The sequence below is a fragment of the Lagopus muta genome, chromosome 2 (genome assembly GCF_023343835.1).
Source record: "Lagopus muta isolate bLagMut1 chromosome 2, bLagMut1 primary, whole genome shotgun sequence".
NCBI lineage: Eukaryota > Metazoa > Chordata > Aves > Galliformes > Phasianidae > Lagopus > Lagopus muta.
The window spans coordinates 19,852,532-19,868,697 of record NC_064434.1 but is presented as its reverse complement, the minus strand read 5'-3'; the positions used below and the strand labels follow the sequence as shown (position 1 = coordinate 19,868,697).

The 16,166-nt window shown below is 36.6% G+C and overlaps 1 protein-coding gene across 24 annotated transcripts in view; it reads right to left on the bottom strand.

Annotated features, from left to right (window-relative positions):
• DLGAP2 (DLG associated protein 2) overlaps positions 1-16,166 on the bottom strand; it is a 459,829-nt gene that overhangs the window by 149,716 nt on the left and 293,947 nt on the right. For 10 of the 24 annotated variants that reach the window (XM_048936873.1, XM_048936878.1, XM_048936881.1 and 7 more), the window contains one exon: positions 14,049-14,081. The exons of 9 other annotated variants lie outside the window; for them this stretch is intronic. In XM_048936873.1, coding sequence (XP_048792830.1) covers positions 14,049-14,081 — 33 coding nt within the window. Of the gene's footprint in view, positions 1-10,991; positions 11,112-14,048; positions 14,082-16,166 lie in introns of all 24 variants that reach the window. 5 more of the 24 variants (XM_048936884.1, XM_048936886.1, XM_048936889.1 and 2 more) reach the window with 1 other exon arrangement.

The window sequence follows — 16,166 nt, the reverse complement described above, 5'->3', positions numbered from 1 at the left end:
CTGGTCAGAAGCCTTTGCAGATTCGTAAAACTTCTATTTTTCACTCAAAAGTACATTTTTGAATTTATCTGCTACCAGGAAAACAGTCTAAGATGGTAATAGCTTATATTTATATCTTGTCCAAGCATAACAAAACCCTTTCTAGCACTCTTTGCATATCCAGCACTGAAGAAAAAATAGATTTGACTTCAGCCACAAAGCTATAAACATACCTAAAAGCTTTTAGCACATCCCTCTTTCAAGAAAAAATGATTTGCTGCATTATGGAAATCAGGTAAGATTTTGTTACCCAGTTGAGAAAGTTCCTGTTTATAAAATGTACTTTCTTCTCAATAAATAAAAAAATGCCTTTGAAGACATAAACAAGATTAAAATATACACTTTATCATCTCCATAACTCTTTTTGCAGAACTACTTCCTATTGCATACTGCTGGAAAGGCTTGCAAAAGGTTTGCAAACACTGCGCAATATTTTAAAGACTAAAATACAGAATAAGAGATCAAGAAAACACAGACAAGATATGAACTTAAACAGTAAAATAAGAACACACTTTCTGTAACTTTTCAGAGTTTATGAGAAGTGAACAAAATAGCACCTATTCAAATCACAAAGTTCACTAATATCATTAAAAAGTTGTGACAATCAACAAACACAGTCATAATTCACCTTGGCAGAAAGCAGATCCTGACCCAGGAGTTTTGCCAACTTCTTAAATGGAACAATAACCCAGCTTCATTTCAGAGAATTAAATTTATTCTTCATCTTGAATAATATCAGTGGATAATTGAGAAAAATCAGGAACATGCAAGAAAAGCTGTTTACAAGACAATACGGGAAAGGCTTTAAAACTCTTACGTTAAAAAAAGCCGTGAGGTTATTCTGAGCTATCCTCAATCCAATTTTGAGCTAGATCCTTTCCTTTCTGTAGAAAGCTTCACAGGGGATGAATAGGTTTATCGTCCTGGTGCGTGTGGGAGAGAAATAGCCGAGTTTCTGAGTTGCTGTCAAGTGTCATAACTCGATTCAATCCAATAATGTATACCAGAGGAAGAACTGCCCTTCAGTTCTGTGCAGACCCAAAAAAGGAAATCTCAGTTATCTGGTGGCCACATGAGAAATGACTGCAGTTATCAGAATGAGAGAATATGTCAATCCAAGTACACACTGCTGCTCAGGAATATCAGTACAGGCTCTGTTCATGTTTGTAAATGAAATGGGCCAGGGATACCATGCTGGACTTGAGACAGGCTGACACAACACCGCTCTTGCTTGTGTTGTGCTGTTGAAAGCACCTCACCTTTGTCTTCACCTTCCACATGTAAGATGCCTGCAATAAAACTGCTTTTTGAGAAAGATGCCTGCTGTACTTTTATTACTGAAACACGCCAAGGCGTCTGCACTGTAATTGTGTGGATGGCCATGTGGCACTGGGACCCTGGCCCACTGCAGAGGCAATCACAGGTAGTGCATGGCACGGTCCCCTCAATGCATATAAATGGGATTCAGATCAGATGTGCACAGAAGGAATGAGCTAATCCTACACTAGAAGAGGTTGGATGACTTACAAGGAGAAAAGGAAGGTTTGATCCAGGAGAGGTGAGAAGAAGAACAGTATTTATTACTTCCAATTGGTTTATTAAGGAAGATCCTAGCAATGACCTGCAAAATTCTCGACGGTACGCTGTACAACTCCTGAGTCAGTGCTATCCACTCAGTTGCTCAAGAAATGCATTTGTTTTTGGAGCTTCTTTGCCTTGAAAGCAACAACTGAAGCAACAAGAAAAATTATCAAGGCAAATGGAAGATGATAGTTCTTTGAACTATTGTTCAAAGAAGATAAAAGCTTTGTTTAATGAGGTTATTCCACATAATAAGATGACAGAAAAATAGTATACCTTTTAAGCAGAAAACACTTCCTGGATTTTTTATCTTAAATGTGGTAGTGAATGCATCTCCATACTCATAAAAAGTTGCCTTCTTCTCATAATATTGATCTATTTTACTTGGATCACAATGCTTAACTAATGCAGGCAAAATATGTTTTGCTTGGCTTATTTCTTGTCTCTTGCAGACAGATAATCCTCTGTTTATTTAGCAACTACATAATTTAATAAAATAATGTCATGGGGAAAATATGAGCTCCAAATTCCACTTTCTGATATCAAGACAAATATAACACTTTTTTTATTGAATAAGAAATGAACAGCGATTGTGTATCTTGCATAGTGTGGAAAGTGTGTTACAAGAATGTAGGTAATTCTCTGCAGGGAAAAATAATGTTTGGCTGGATCCAGTGAGAATGTTCTGTAGGGTAATATGAAATTATGTTTTGGTTAAAACTCAGAAGGGAATTAGTTACACATCTGAAGCCTATTTTAATATTGATTATTGCTTAGTACATCTTAATTTGCAACAAAAAATTATGGAAAGGGGATAGGAGATGGGCAGAGTATTAATTACATCATTCAGAATAAACAATATTTTTCAGCAGCTACATGTGTTTAAGCCATCACTAATGGAGAGACAAATCAGTTTCAAGGTTGGTATCTTCCTAATTATGTTATAATTAAAAAATTGATCAGTTAATGATTATGAAACATATTTCTGTGGATGGTATATTATTTCAGGATTTGATTCTGGGGATTACTGCCCAATACGGCTTTTAAAACATCAACAAGAGCAAAAAATGATGTGGGATGAAATATAAGCGTTTCTCTGTTAGAATAAGACATCACAAAAACTGTAGCTGAAGTGCTTATATAAAAAAAAAATTGTGAGCTACTGTTCCCATAGCAACAGGCAACATATTTTAGCTTACATAGCTGCTTTCCATTCTAGGGACTTCATTGTCATCTCTGTTTACATAATACAAAAGTAATTCTTCTAAAACTCTGACATGGTATACAGACAAAACACTGGAAACCTGTTGAGGAAGGTATAGCTTTCTTTTCAGATGCACTCTAATAAAATGCTTCTTTCTCTTCTCACCTGAATTTCACAGCATCCTCTATCACCCTCAAACCACCATGTAGTAACCAAGTTCTCCTTATGGTGCAGGATATCCAGTGAAAGCCATCTGACAGTGGCCTGCCTCTAGGCTAGTCTGCTTCTTTCTGGAATGAACTGAAGCTTTTTCAGTGGCAGATTCCCTCTTTCTCTCCTTCCTCCTCTCAGTTACCAGAATAAGACTCACTTCAATGCATGGAGTCAGCACAACATATCTGGGGCACCTGTTCAGCCTTGCATTGAGCCTACACACAGTTACTAATTTAATATGCTGCTGACACACTCCCATAGCCGCAAGCCTTTTGCTTCCCCAGCGGTTCTGTGAATCTCGCTAATAATCTGAATAATGTGGTTTTTTTCAAAGTGTTTTTTTAAATATCTAAGTCTACAGTTTTAAATTAAATAACTTAAAAGAGACACCAGAACTTACGTTTTCATTAAAGGTATCCTGAAATTTCATACTTGAGTAGCTGCAGTTTAAGTGGAAAGATTAGGGACCGTCAATTTGTATTAACAGGAAGGTCAGCATTGCCAGTCTGCAATCCTTACACTGCAAAGAATAATGTCTCATGGTATTTTCTCACTAAGGCTGAAAGAATTCCTTCTGGAAGAGAGATCTAATCAATGTCAGCAAGTGAATCACCACCTGTCTGCAGGTAACTGATGCTTTTGAAAGCAAGCTGTATTGGCCACTGCATTTGATAGACTTTGTAATGAAGTTCTCCAGTTCTGAGCCCATTGCAGTGCCCCAAGGCACTTACCTCTTCAAATATCTTCCTTCCTCAAAAAATATATGGAAGGTAAAAGCACTAAGTGGTTAACTTCACAAGTGAGAATTAATTGTACGTGATACAAGGACGCAGATAACTTATGTGATTGAAGGTATTTTCTCATTTGGTGAGTTAAGAAGTAGAGACAGGAGCTGATAGTGGCAGCTAAAAAAGCAGTGGTGATGGTGGAGCAGAATCTCCTGTCCTGAGGGTGGGGAGAAGAAAAGTTTGACAGCAGCAATTTGGGGCTCATTGTGGGAAATACAACAGACACTACTCATGAACTTCACCTTAAAAAAAAATTGCACAAAGTAGCCATGGCAGCCAGGTGTTTTTTTTTTTTCTTTTCTTTTTTTTTTTTTTTTTTTTCTGTTTGTCTGTTTTTCTTTCATATGGTTTGTTTTTTCCAACTATAACACAGTATGTGCCTTTTTCCAGACAAAGAATCATACAATCATAGAGTGGCCTGAGTTGAAAAGAACCACAATGATCATCTAGTTTCAACCCCCTGCTATGTGCATGGTCTCCAACCACCAGACCAGGCTGCCCAGAGCCACATCCTGCCTTGAATGCATCCATGGACGGGGCACCCACAACCTCCTTGGGCAACCCTTTCCAAAGGTGTTATGACATTGAGGAATAATCCTCTGCTTCCTTCCACAGCCATCCAAACAAATATACAGAACCTGCCTATTAATTCTTTAATACCAAGTAAGAGTGTATGATCCAGCACTCTGATGATGCCATGTTTGACTGATATAAAAGAAGTAAAAAGCACTACACTTACCACAGTAATTATTACAATAGAATTTTTATCCTGCAGCTGAACATATAAAATAAGTGAGCACTGGGTTATGCTACTCGAATAGTGTATCAGCTTTTATTGTCCTATACACAGATTCTGCAATTTCCTGTCACAGATTTCATGCCAGAAATTCCAAGTTCTTAAGCTGCCAGGCAGGTTGACTGCACCTGTCAAACTAGAAAAAAATAGTAAATATCCCATTTCTGCAAAAATTGATCAAATGGTAATGACCAAGACTGCAAAAACGCTGTCTACATACTAAATGTCAGTGCTTAGTCTTACATTAAAAATCAGTCACGTATAAGTCATGGATCTTGATAGATAAGACTCACACTATCGCATTTAACATTTCTGGTTAGAAGAATCATGACCACGTTAGGTAGAGAAAGATAAGGAAAAATACTAACTGAAACAGAAAAAAATGTCAAAAGTAAAAAAAAATTAAATTCAACATCATGTTAATTTGTGGCAGTATCTGACATTTGAATACTATTTAATCATTTCAGAAGAAGTTTATATAGTATTATGGCTTATTGTTAAAAATTTTGTAACAGCAATGAAATACCTCACTGGTAGTCTATGCAATACAGTAGTTCACAGCTGAGTTCTAATTATGAAAGTATTTAAAAACTCGTGGTCTTAAATAAATGTCAAAAATATAATTAACAATTTCAAAAATTAAAAATTTTATTTCTCTGAGCAATGCCATTTCAATTTATGCAACCATTTCAGAACTACAGTATTGAACTACTATTTTAAAATCTACCTTGCTGTGTACATTAACAACTAAAATTCATAAAGATGCTTTTGCTACATCACTAATTGGTAACTGAGGACTGTAATGGCCATGATTCATATGGTGTCCCAAGAAAACAGATGCATATCGAAGAACAATGTGTACTGACATGAACTGTTCAGTTTGTAAAGAACTCTCAGCAAAACCTTCAGCTGCTTACGGATGGCCTGAACATGGAACTAGGGAGCAGAACTTAAAAGTATGTAATGGTTGGTAATTAGAAACATCATCGCAGTGCTTCATACTTGACTATTTTCAGCAGCTACCACCTGAAACTTTCCAAGCTGTTTAGAATCTACAAGCTAAACTACTCTCATTTTAGCTGTGAAAAAAGCTGTTTTGTCCACAGAATGAAAATAAGAAAATTAAAGGAGAAAAGTTTTAAGTGAGGATCACAAGAAGTTGAGCTTTAACTTGTGATTGTCAGACTTCTGTTTCAGCCTTATGACAATTCTTATTACTTCCTGGGCATGATGGAGAAAACAGCAAACTGCTTTTCTCAGAAATGCAGAGCCTAGTGCAAAATTGGAACTAGATGTCTTTTAATAGCAACTACAATGGAAAGCTCAATAGCTATGCACAGTACTTCATAGATCTGTCAAAATCTATAAAAACTCCACATTTTGGCAGATTAATGTCAAATTTATGCCTTGAGCCAACATGGTTGTCCTCTTTTCAATTCACAATCTAAATTATCCTCCTTAAGGATTTGCCTATGGCTATAATTCCAATTTAATAACTTTCTTCATGTGATTTCTTGTAGACGATGGAATTAGTTTTAAACGCCGAATATATTTCTTTTTGGAGACTTGAATACTTCAGCTTTCATTTGACCTGTTTCTCTTAACATTATGAAGTGCTGGGGCTATTTAAAATGTTCTGCAGCATAATAGGTTCACAACAATTTCCAGCAGCATCACAGGCTAAACACATAGCAAGAATAGTTGAATGACAGATTAGAAAAATCACTGCCTTAATAGACTCTTCAGGATAATGTGACAAGCCCAATGTCATAATTACTGTTGCCCTTGCAGCTCTCAAGTAATTATGTTTCTTTCTTTTTTTTTTTTTTTCTAGAAGAAAATGTTTAATTAAAAAAGAATCAAGTCATGAATTCATGTATTTGTAAACCAGAGATACATCATAAATCTCTGCAGTAACTGGTAGGCAGAGTCCACATCTATTTTTTCTTCTTTTTTTCTTCTTTTTGTTCTCTTTTAATTCTGTTTGGTGGTAACGAATGTGGTATATAATTACTCTGATTCATCTTTTACCCTTAACATGAAGCACCCCAGAGGAGTTAAAGCAATTGTTAATAACATATTTTTAAAAAGAATAAATTAAAAGCACAACTGAAAATTAAACCCTTAACTTGATATTAAACATAATCAAGAACTGTATAGATCTCATAAAGAAGAATGTTATAGAAATGGCGAAGTAATGAAATGTATGTAGTTACCTGAACATCTACACCTATGGTTACTCACACAGTTCTCACACAGTAAAAAATATGAAACAGTGAAGAACCAAACAAATGAGTTCAAGTAAATCTAAAGACTAAAATAAATGCATATGACAAAGCACCTGCGGCTTATGTCTCTGTGAAACTCCTCATTTTCAAGAATGTGCATATAGCTCCTACTAATTCTGAAACTACCTTCCAGAAACGTTAGTGTACTTTTCACATGCCTTTTTATCTATACCGAAGAGAAAATCAAACAGGTGAAACTGAGGACATAGAAAGCAATCTTCAAGTAATGAAATGAAATCTGTACAACTGTCAAATTCCTGCATAATTAACCATTTTATTTTTATTTATTTATTTATTTATTTATTAGATCTATGGATAGGAGTCCACAGTCTGGAGCAGGACATGACAGTGCTGTACACAGCCCAGCTGCTCCAATCCCAGGAAAGGCTTGATCAGTGACCTACAAGCCTCTGCCCACCACCCATAAGGGGCCAAGTCCAGAGCTACCCAGCAGGGAAATCATCAGCTCATTTGGACTCGAAAACTGAAGGGGCCTGGAAACAGATAAAAATGTCCAAAGAAATTTAGATCAATGTGAAATATACTTTTATCTTTCCCTTCCCTGTGCGAATTCACTTACCAAATGGAATGGCTGGTTTCCTACCAGCAGGTTCGTCTGGCAGCCTGCTGGACTATGCACTGCTAAATCCTACTCCAGGCTGAAGGCAACAGAAGGACAGTGCACACATGAGCCTTCTTCTCACCATTTTCACTTGAGAATAGACAGTCGAGGGGCTTAAGTGTTTAGTTCTGTTCTTTAGTTCTGTTAATGAGGCCAGATAAGAGCTCTAGGAGATATAATGTAACAGATGAAAGAAGGCTTATTTCTTGTTTGTGAAACCATCCCCTGATTCTGAGAAAACAGGAAGATCAGAGGGAACTCAACTGTGGATGACTTTTTTGTTAGTTTACTAACTCATTGTATTCCATCCCCCTATGGCTTACTAGCTTTCATTTTATTTCTTTTTAATTGAGATTGTATTCAGCACGAATATATTTATACATATGTATTCAAGCTGAAATATTTTGCTCTTTATGAACATGATGCAAATCAAAATTAGTGGCAACAAAGTTCAGTAGAAAGGTTAGGGGAAAAAAAAATCATTCAGCCAGCCTTCAATTCCATGAGCAGACAACTCCCTGGGCAAAATCAAGAAGACAGCTGGCCTAAAGCATCTCTGAAAGAGTAATTTCTCCAAATTTGTTCTTTAAAGATCTGCCACCTCTAATCAAATAACACTGAACTTTGATATTCTGTTGTTGATACTCTTGGACTAAACTCTGTTCAGTGTTATTTGTTCTAAAACACCCGTTCTTCATTAATATTCTGCCCAATCTTAAACATGCTTTGGGCAAGGGCAGAAAAAAAGGATAAACAAGCTAAGGACTTTCTGCACTTCTAACAATGCTAAGTAACCGCAAATAATATGGCTGAGTAGACACTTTCAGATAAACTTTGATTTCAGCCACAAAGCCCCAGAACCGGTATAATGAATGAGATGTCCATTTAACTTTTAGACCTGGCAAATCTGTGAATAGGAAAGTGCACAGTTCACTAGGCAATTAACTAACCTGTGAAATGATGCTCATTATGTGGTCAAAGCGTTACTTCTGGAAAACGAGCAGGTCACCAACCAACTTCCTTGATTAGACACACTCAGGGATTAGAATGGTTCACACTCGATTAGCATCTGAGACCCTCTTTCTGTAAACACTTTCTACATGACTGCGTGTGCCAAATTCCTACCATAACTCCAGCTACTATGCAAAGACCTGAGAATGCTAATTCTGTTTGGCTCTACCCTGGGTCTACAACAGAGTTGGAGACAACATTGTTTTCCCCAGAATACTAAATGACTTTCAAAAGGAAAAGAAAAACAAAACATTTTGAAGTTGAGATCTTGCATTACATTGCTTGTAATGAAGAACTGGTAGAATAAATAGACAGCCATGGTTTTGGTTCTGAGGTATTTCACAAAACTTCAAGCCTATTCAGGTGAATTGCAACAAAATAGTATTCATCAATAATACACACAATGGAAACCAAAGTCTATGCATTGTACTGAAGAATTTGGATGCTGTAGTTAGGAATGATAGTAAGAAAAGGAGAAAACAGTCCAGACATATTAAAGTAGAATTAAAATAAAATACAACAGAGGTAGAAGGCACATTTTGACTACCTACTGAAGATTCCTAACTCACCTGGCACCCACTTAATACATATGTGATTCAGAATATGAATCCATGGGCTGAATTCACAACCAATGTAAAGCAATTCAGACAACCACTATTAATTTTCCTTTACACAGAGTGCCTATTCATAATCTATTAAGAGACATATTCTTAACACATTGAGTTAACACAAGATGTTAGATACACGGATGTTTATGAATTAGAGCATAACTCAGTGAAGCAATTAATACCTCAGAGTGTTTGCAGTTTCAAGGGCCTGAGTTCACATCTGAGTGTGAGTGAAAAAAAATAACAGACCTGAAATGCAAACTTCAGCAATTTAATAATAGCTATTGCTGCCTCTGTCTACAAGAGGATAGAGCCATTCTCCATTTCACCTAAGGAACTAGCCTATTGCTCAGAAAAGGAGCACAAGAACTGTAATTCTACAACACACTCTGAGTGAGCCATCCACTTCCAAGGACCTTCCCCTGCAAGTCAATGATCCCTCACATTGACCTTGGTATTTACTATACTTTTTGTCCTTATTCAAAGACTTTAATACAATGTATCTTATTCTTCAAGTACGAACTGGATCCCTAAAATGTGTCTCTTCCTCAATACTTCTGAAAAAATGTTTTAAAGAAAGCAAATGATTGCTTTGGACACACTACTGACACAGTCTGGACAAGCTGTCACCACCAAAATGGGTTTTAAAGCAGGCAAACAAAAGACATGGAAAATGTGGTGACAAAGGACTTTGGTTAGACCCACAGCATCTGAGATTCTGCTCCAATTAGCTGCTTTGGTGGCACATTTATTATCCAGATACATAACCCCAAACATCAGATCTCTCATTGTTCTGCCATGAAAGCACTGATGGGATTAAGAATGTAATTACCTGAGTAGTTTGGTAAGAACACAGGAAATGCACTACTGTGCCTTTGGTCAGAGTAAACAGCACCATATTTTCTTTTTAGCAGGATCATGAAAATTAGGGTAAGAGTTTGTATGACATGCTATGAACTCTCAGCCATTTTTTTTTATCCTGCTCCCAAGAGACACATGGCTTTTCCTCCTTCCTCTTTGGGACAATGATCACCCCAAACTGGGTGGTGATCCCACAGGTATCAGCAGATTGGAAAAAAAGTTTGATTTCATGTACTGCAGCAATAAGCATTCCAACGCAACTTGGATCTCAGCTGTTAGACACATTCCTCCATCTAAAAAGGGGAAATCATTCATTCCTAGTCAATCAGCTACATTTTGGGATCACTGTTTGGATTGCTTGACACAGACAGCCATTGCAACCTGATCTGGCAATTCAAAACTGTACATAAATGCTTACAAAGTGGAGAGAGGAAGGAGGTGTTATGCTAAAAAAGAAATGACTTTGATTCTATACACAGCATTTCCAAAATTTCTACATGAACAGACTCTCTACAGTTTTCATAGGTTTAAAAAAAATATGAAGTTCCTGTGGCAGCTATCAGAAAAACAGTCTTACAGTGTGAGAATTGAAGAGGACAACATATCCAACTTACCAAAGCAAGAGTTGAAAGGTGCCTTGATTGGTACGTATAAATTTTTAGTTGTAGTAGGGGTGTTGAAATTGTGCTGAGTTTAAGAAATGGATGAAGCAAGTATTGCAGGTCAGAAACTTCATCAGGCCAGGTGGCACAGCCATAAAAAGTGCACAAGCGTCTGTGCACAGAGGCTTTTCAGCAGGTCACTGCAAATAATCAGTTTTTCATAGACAAAAAAACATATCTGGGAAAAGTAGACTTTTCAGTCTTATGGACAAAAGCATAGCAGTAGGAAGACTGGCAACTGAAATTAGACAAATGCAACCTTTCCACAACATTTCAATCTCCTAGCGCTAAGGGTAATTAAATATTGGAACGGCTTACCAGGGGAGCTGGTGGACTCGCCATTGCTTGGAGCTTTAGGACGAGAATAGATATCATTGTAAAAGAGATGCTTTAATCCAGCTTCTGGAAGTTCTCAACATGCCCATAACACTTGCAGCTCTGCATTAAGACAATGACTATAATCAAATCTCATACTTTAGGGTTTCAGCCGATCAACTGCAAGGGTTATAAAGAATTTATTTTTCCTTTGACATAAAAACATACATCTTGGTTTGATTTATGTTCTGGTCTGTCTCTGAAGTAACAGAGATTTCCCACATCTACATAAAGCACAGAGAAAGTTGATATTAAGGACAGAGGTGAAAGGGAAGTACTTTTCCTTAGTCTGAGCAGTCATATCCTAATGCAAGCTCTCTTTCTCTGAGTTTGAAGCCACTTGGATGCAAACCCCTTCCGAACTGGGAACTGTGTGATCAGGTCACTGCTGAACCAGGTTTGATTTGTGTGCCCAGCAAAGGGACTGGCACTCATTCCCTTCTGCACCGCACTGCTGCAACTACGTGATTTCTGGAAAGGAGTCTCCACATGCTTGGCCCCTGCAGGGCACTGGCAGAGGGTCAGATGGAAAACTACTGGCTCACCACATTCATAGAGGTTTTGTTAATCAATCTTGCTGGATGGGCTCACAGGGAGCAAAGATGAGATAAACAGAAAACTCACTGGATTTGTTTTGTTTGTTCAGTGTGAGATCCAAATCATGCATTAATATACTAGGATCACCTGGGCATATCTCATCTAATTAACTCATTGATATCAAAGTAGCACCTTGATTCCTTCTCTCTCCTGAAAACTAACATGCCTAACTAATTATAATATTTATGTATGAGTGGCAGGATGGATTTAGTTGTCTGATTTCTTTTATAACTAGACACCCAAGCATCCCTTTTGGCATTTAACTTAGTTACATCTGTAACTATAAAACCTTCAATATAATAGCAGAATACTGTTATGACTTGGGATATAGCAGAATACTGACTTAATTATTAAGTGCTAGTAAAGTTGAAGACAAGACAGGACATTCTGCTGTCATCACAGCTTTGTGTGAAAAGAGCAAGTCTGTTAAAAAAAGGAAAAAATGAGAAATGGTTCTTCTAGTGATTTCTGTGAGTTGCACAGTGGCATCTTCACTCTGTGAGTCTCCAAATGAGCATCTATTTAAGCCAAACCCCATGTTCCCAGGGTTTTGTTCTTTGCAGATACCTATACTATTCTTCTACATCCCCTTGACAATGAGTATGATTCAAAGATTTTTCTGTCTGTGCTAACCAATGGGCCATTTGATGGAGCTATGCACAGCTAAGCCTGGAATACAATACAGCAATATAATTCACCCGTCCTGTAATTCAGGACATCTTCTACATAGAATAAAGACGATTTCTCTTTCCCATAATTCTATAGCATTCACATTAGCGTAAGGCTCCGTTGTCAGAATCGGTGATGATTGCTATGTTAGGATTGCCATATTTCAAACTAAGAATCAGACATACCACGATAGCACTATCTAGCACCATAAAATACTTATGTTAAAAGAAAAAAAGAAAAAAAGAAAAAAAGAAAAAAGAAAGAAAGCAGACTCAATTTTAAAAAAGAGTGAAAAAAAAAGATACACTGATGCTGCTCCTCTCCATGTCCCTCTCGGTGATGCATGCATATATCTGACAGCAATCATGAAAATCAGATATACACAATGTCTGTGCTAAGCAGTACATTATCACATGAAAATTCTGACTCATATCAAACCAGACTACTCAAAGAAAGTCTCCTCATCTAGGACGAAAATGGCAAAATCTGCACTTGGAGTGTTTGACTTTTTGGACAGACATCGCTTGGACTGTTGCTGTATTTGAGTATAAACAGCCCTGACAGACTGTACTCAGATCTGCTCCATGCTGCAAACAAATTCCACGATGAACTTCTAATCTTTTTTTTTTTTTCTTTTTTTTTCTTTTTTTTTTTTTAATATTATTTTTTCTACTGAGATTCCTACATCATATCCAAAGCTGGCAACACAGAAACATTTGGAAAACCTGAAGTGAAGCTACTGTCACAAGAATTGTAAAGAATACTGCTTTAAAGGACAATGTAAGGAGGAATATCATATTATGCAGTAGATAAATGAGAAGCCAATTACATAACAAAGATCAGTACATTTATAATAACAAATACCATCACAAAATTGTGTTTAGAAAGCTCTTTGGGAACAGAAAATTATGCTTTAGCTTATACAACCTGTTAATTAAAAGAAAAATTCAAGAGAGGATTTTGATTAGAGAAAGCATCTGCATGTTTGCAAAATGTAAGAGATTTGCCTTATCACAGAGTGCTCATCTATGTTCTTACTGATCCAAAACTTTGACTTGGGAAACACAGAAATTCACATGATTACTAAGCATCAAATTCTCCTCTCTTATATTTCTGCTGAATAACTCCCCAACTCAAAAGTTTTGAATTGTTACATTACTATAGCTGCAAGAATCAACAGGTTTTAATTAATCAAGTGGCCTGCTTTTAAAGTTAATTTCCATGCAGCATAAAAAATGACATAATTAACATAATTGTGTTCTCTTTCATTCTTAATTCTCTTCCGAAAATGATTTTCTTATTGTTCAAAATCCATTTCCTATATAATTGTAACAAGAGAACAGATAACTGTCATAATTCTTGAACCTTAGCCACTATAGGGTGCTTTTATTTTTCTTCTCAGAATCATGTGTGAGTTTGAATAGAATAATATTTTCATTAGGATTTGACATTTTGGATCAATGCTTTTACTCTCTTGGTTGGTTTAATATCAAAGATATTGTAGTTAATATTTAAAGCAGGCTTTTAATTCTACCTTTCTCAACTAGTGCATGCAATAGCTATTTCTTCTTCAATTATCTATAATGTGAAATAACTAACAGCACAATTTTGACATGTAACAAAATGCTGTAAGAATCACGCGGATTAAATTTTAATCCCACCCCCCCCTCCCAATAAAATGAAAAAAGCAATTTAAGACACACAAATAAAATCTAATCTAACTGTCCACTTTACCTGGAAATGCATGCCCTGTTAGAGAATCCAAATCTGAAATTAAAACAGTGAAAAAATCATCTTTAATTTAATATTAAAAAACAAACTGAAGACAAACCTGGCACCAAATATGACATTATTACTAATATCAAATTTGAATCAAAGATATGGAAAACAAAGATATTATACTCAGCATTGCATTATACTGTTTTCCCTCTCCATCATTTTGTACAAAGCTAAAGATGAAAGTTTTGAACACTAAAAGAAGTTTCTTTTACTATTATAAGACAAACAATTATTTTTTACAGTTTTATATTTTTTTAAATGCACAACTCCTTTCTGAAGCTTATACTTTGAGTATAAGCATTTGTTCTCAGTTTGGACGTATGATCAATAAAAAAAATCTGCAGGATGCTTTTTAAATCATAGCATTTTTAATGGAAGATTTTCTATCCTGACTGTCAAAAATAAGATCTCATTTTGTCTATTCCAATGCTCATTTCTTTGGATTTCTTAAAAAATCATCTGTTTTAAAAACACAAGTGCAAAGGAAAAGAGAACTGAGGGTACTCCTGCTGACACTGAGTACCATAAACATACGTTAGCAATACCTAGAAAAAAGTAGCTTGCAATCTAGGCATTTTATAGAAGCATTTTTAAATTCATTTATCTTAAAAATAATTATTTCCTGATTGCAACCATGAACAGATACATATTCTTAGTTATTGACTGATTCCACAGAAATTCTAAATTTCCTGTAATGCAATTAATGATTGTAAATATCAGTGGGGAAGCATCTACCAATGAATCCTTTGATGGGTAGCTTCTCCTAGTGGAAGGCAAGAGGAAAGTGTTCTTGGCTCCAGTAATTTATACCTGTTCAAAGGAGAAAAATTTCCTGACGACTAAGAATATGCTCAATATCATAAGCAAACATGGGGAAGAACAACCTAAGATGTGACAAATGAGATAGAATGGCTTTCCAAAATCCAAGATAGTGAACGCAGGTGGGATATCAGGAAAAGGCTCTTTACTGGAAGTGTGTTTGGGCACTGGCACAAGCTGCCCAGGGCAGTGGTCATGGCATCGAGCTGCTGGAGTTCAAAAAGCATTCGGACAATGCTCTCATGCACAGGATTTTGGGTTGGTCCTGTGTGAAGCATGGAGTTGGACTTCATGACCCTTATGGGTACTTTTCAACTTCAGATATTCTATGATTCCACAACACAACACATTGTTTAACACTCTACGTGGGGTCAAGAGCATTATCACATCAAACTTTATCCCGAGCGACAGCAGCAAGAACAAATCTCAGCACTTTTATTTCTAGAACCTGAGATAAAATCACGTTGTAGCCTCTTAACCCGCTGCCCCCCCAAACGCACACTATGCATAAAGGCAATATCTAGCTGTGCAGGGACTGCTCTCTGCAAGCACTGAGACTGAATGCATCCAACATCCACAAATCTGAATCATCCCAAACAACCTCGTAATACTGGAATTGCCCAAACTGCTGTCACTGTGCACATGCTGTGGCTGCACATCCTGCCACTGCACTAATGTGTTTGAGAACATCTGCTCTGTGTCATTTTACTGATGCAAGTGTCCTTATGCGAATTCAAGAAAAAGAACATGAGAAGAAAAAAAAAGCCTTCTTCAGAAGGCTTTAGATTTAAAAGAAAAACAACAAAAAAGTGGGATTTATTTCTCAAGCGTGCATGTACAGTTTGAGACTTGCAGCTGAGACTACTGTAAAAATACTGTTCTGAAAACAATGCAGATAAATTGGTGTGGCTCTTGTCTCAGCATAAAGCGGCACTACTGTATAACACTACATGTTAAGCTGAAAATATGAATGGTGGATGTGTTTGTTTTCTTACAAATCAACATACACTGGGTGAAAAAAAAAAGCACATGTCCTGTGTGAGAACTTTTAAATTAAAGCTACTTTATTAGCAAAAACTAAGGAAGTTTACAGGGTTTTGTACTCACAAATCACGATCCGCATGGCCCAATTCCATCACTACATTTCAGTAACAGTGATATGAGCAGACAAAGCACAGGCAGGCCATGTAGAATTTCCCATAGAAAGATAAATACAGTGTGCAGCATTTCCCTGCTAGACTTCAATATGTGCAG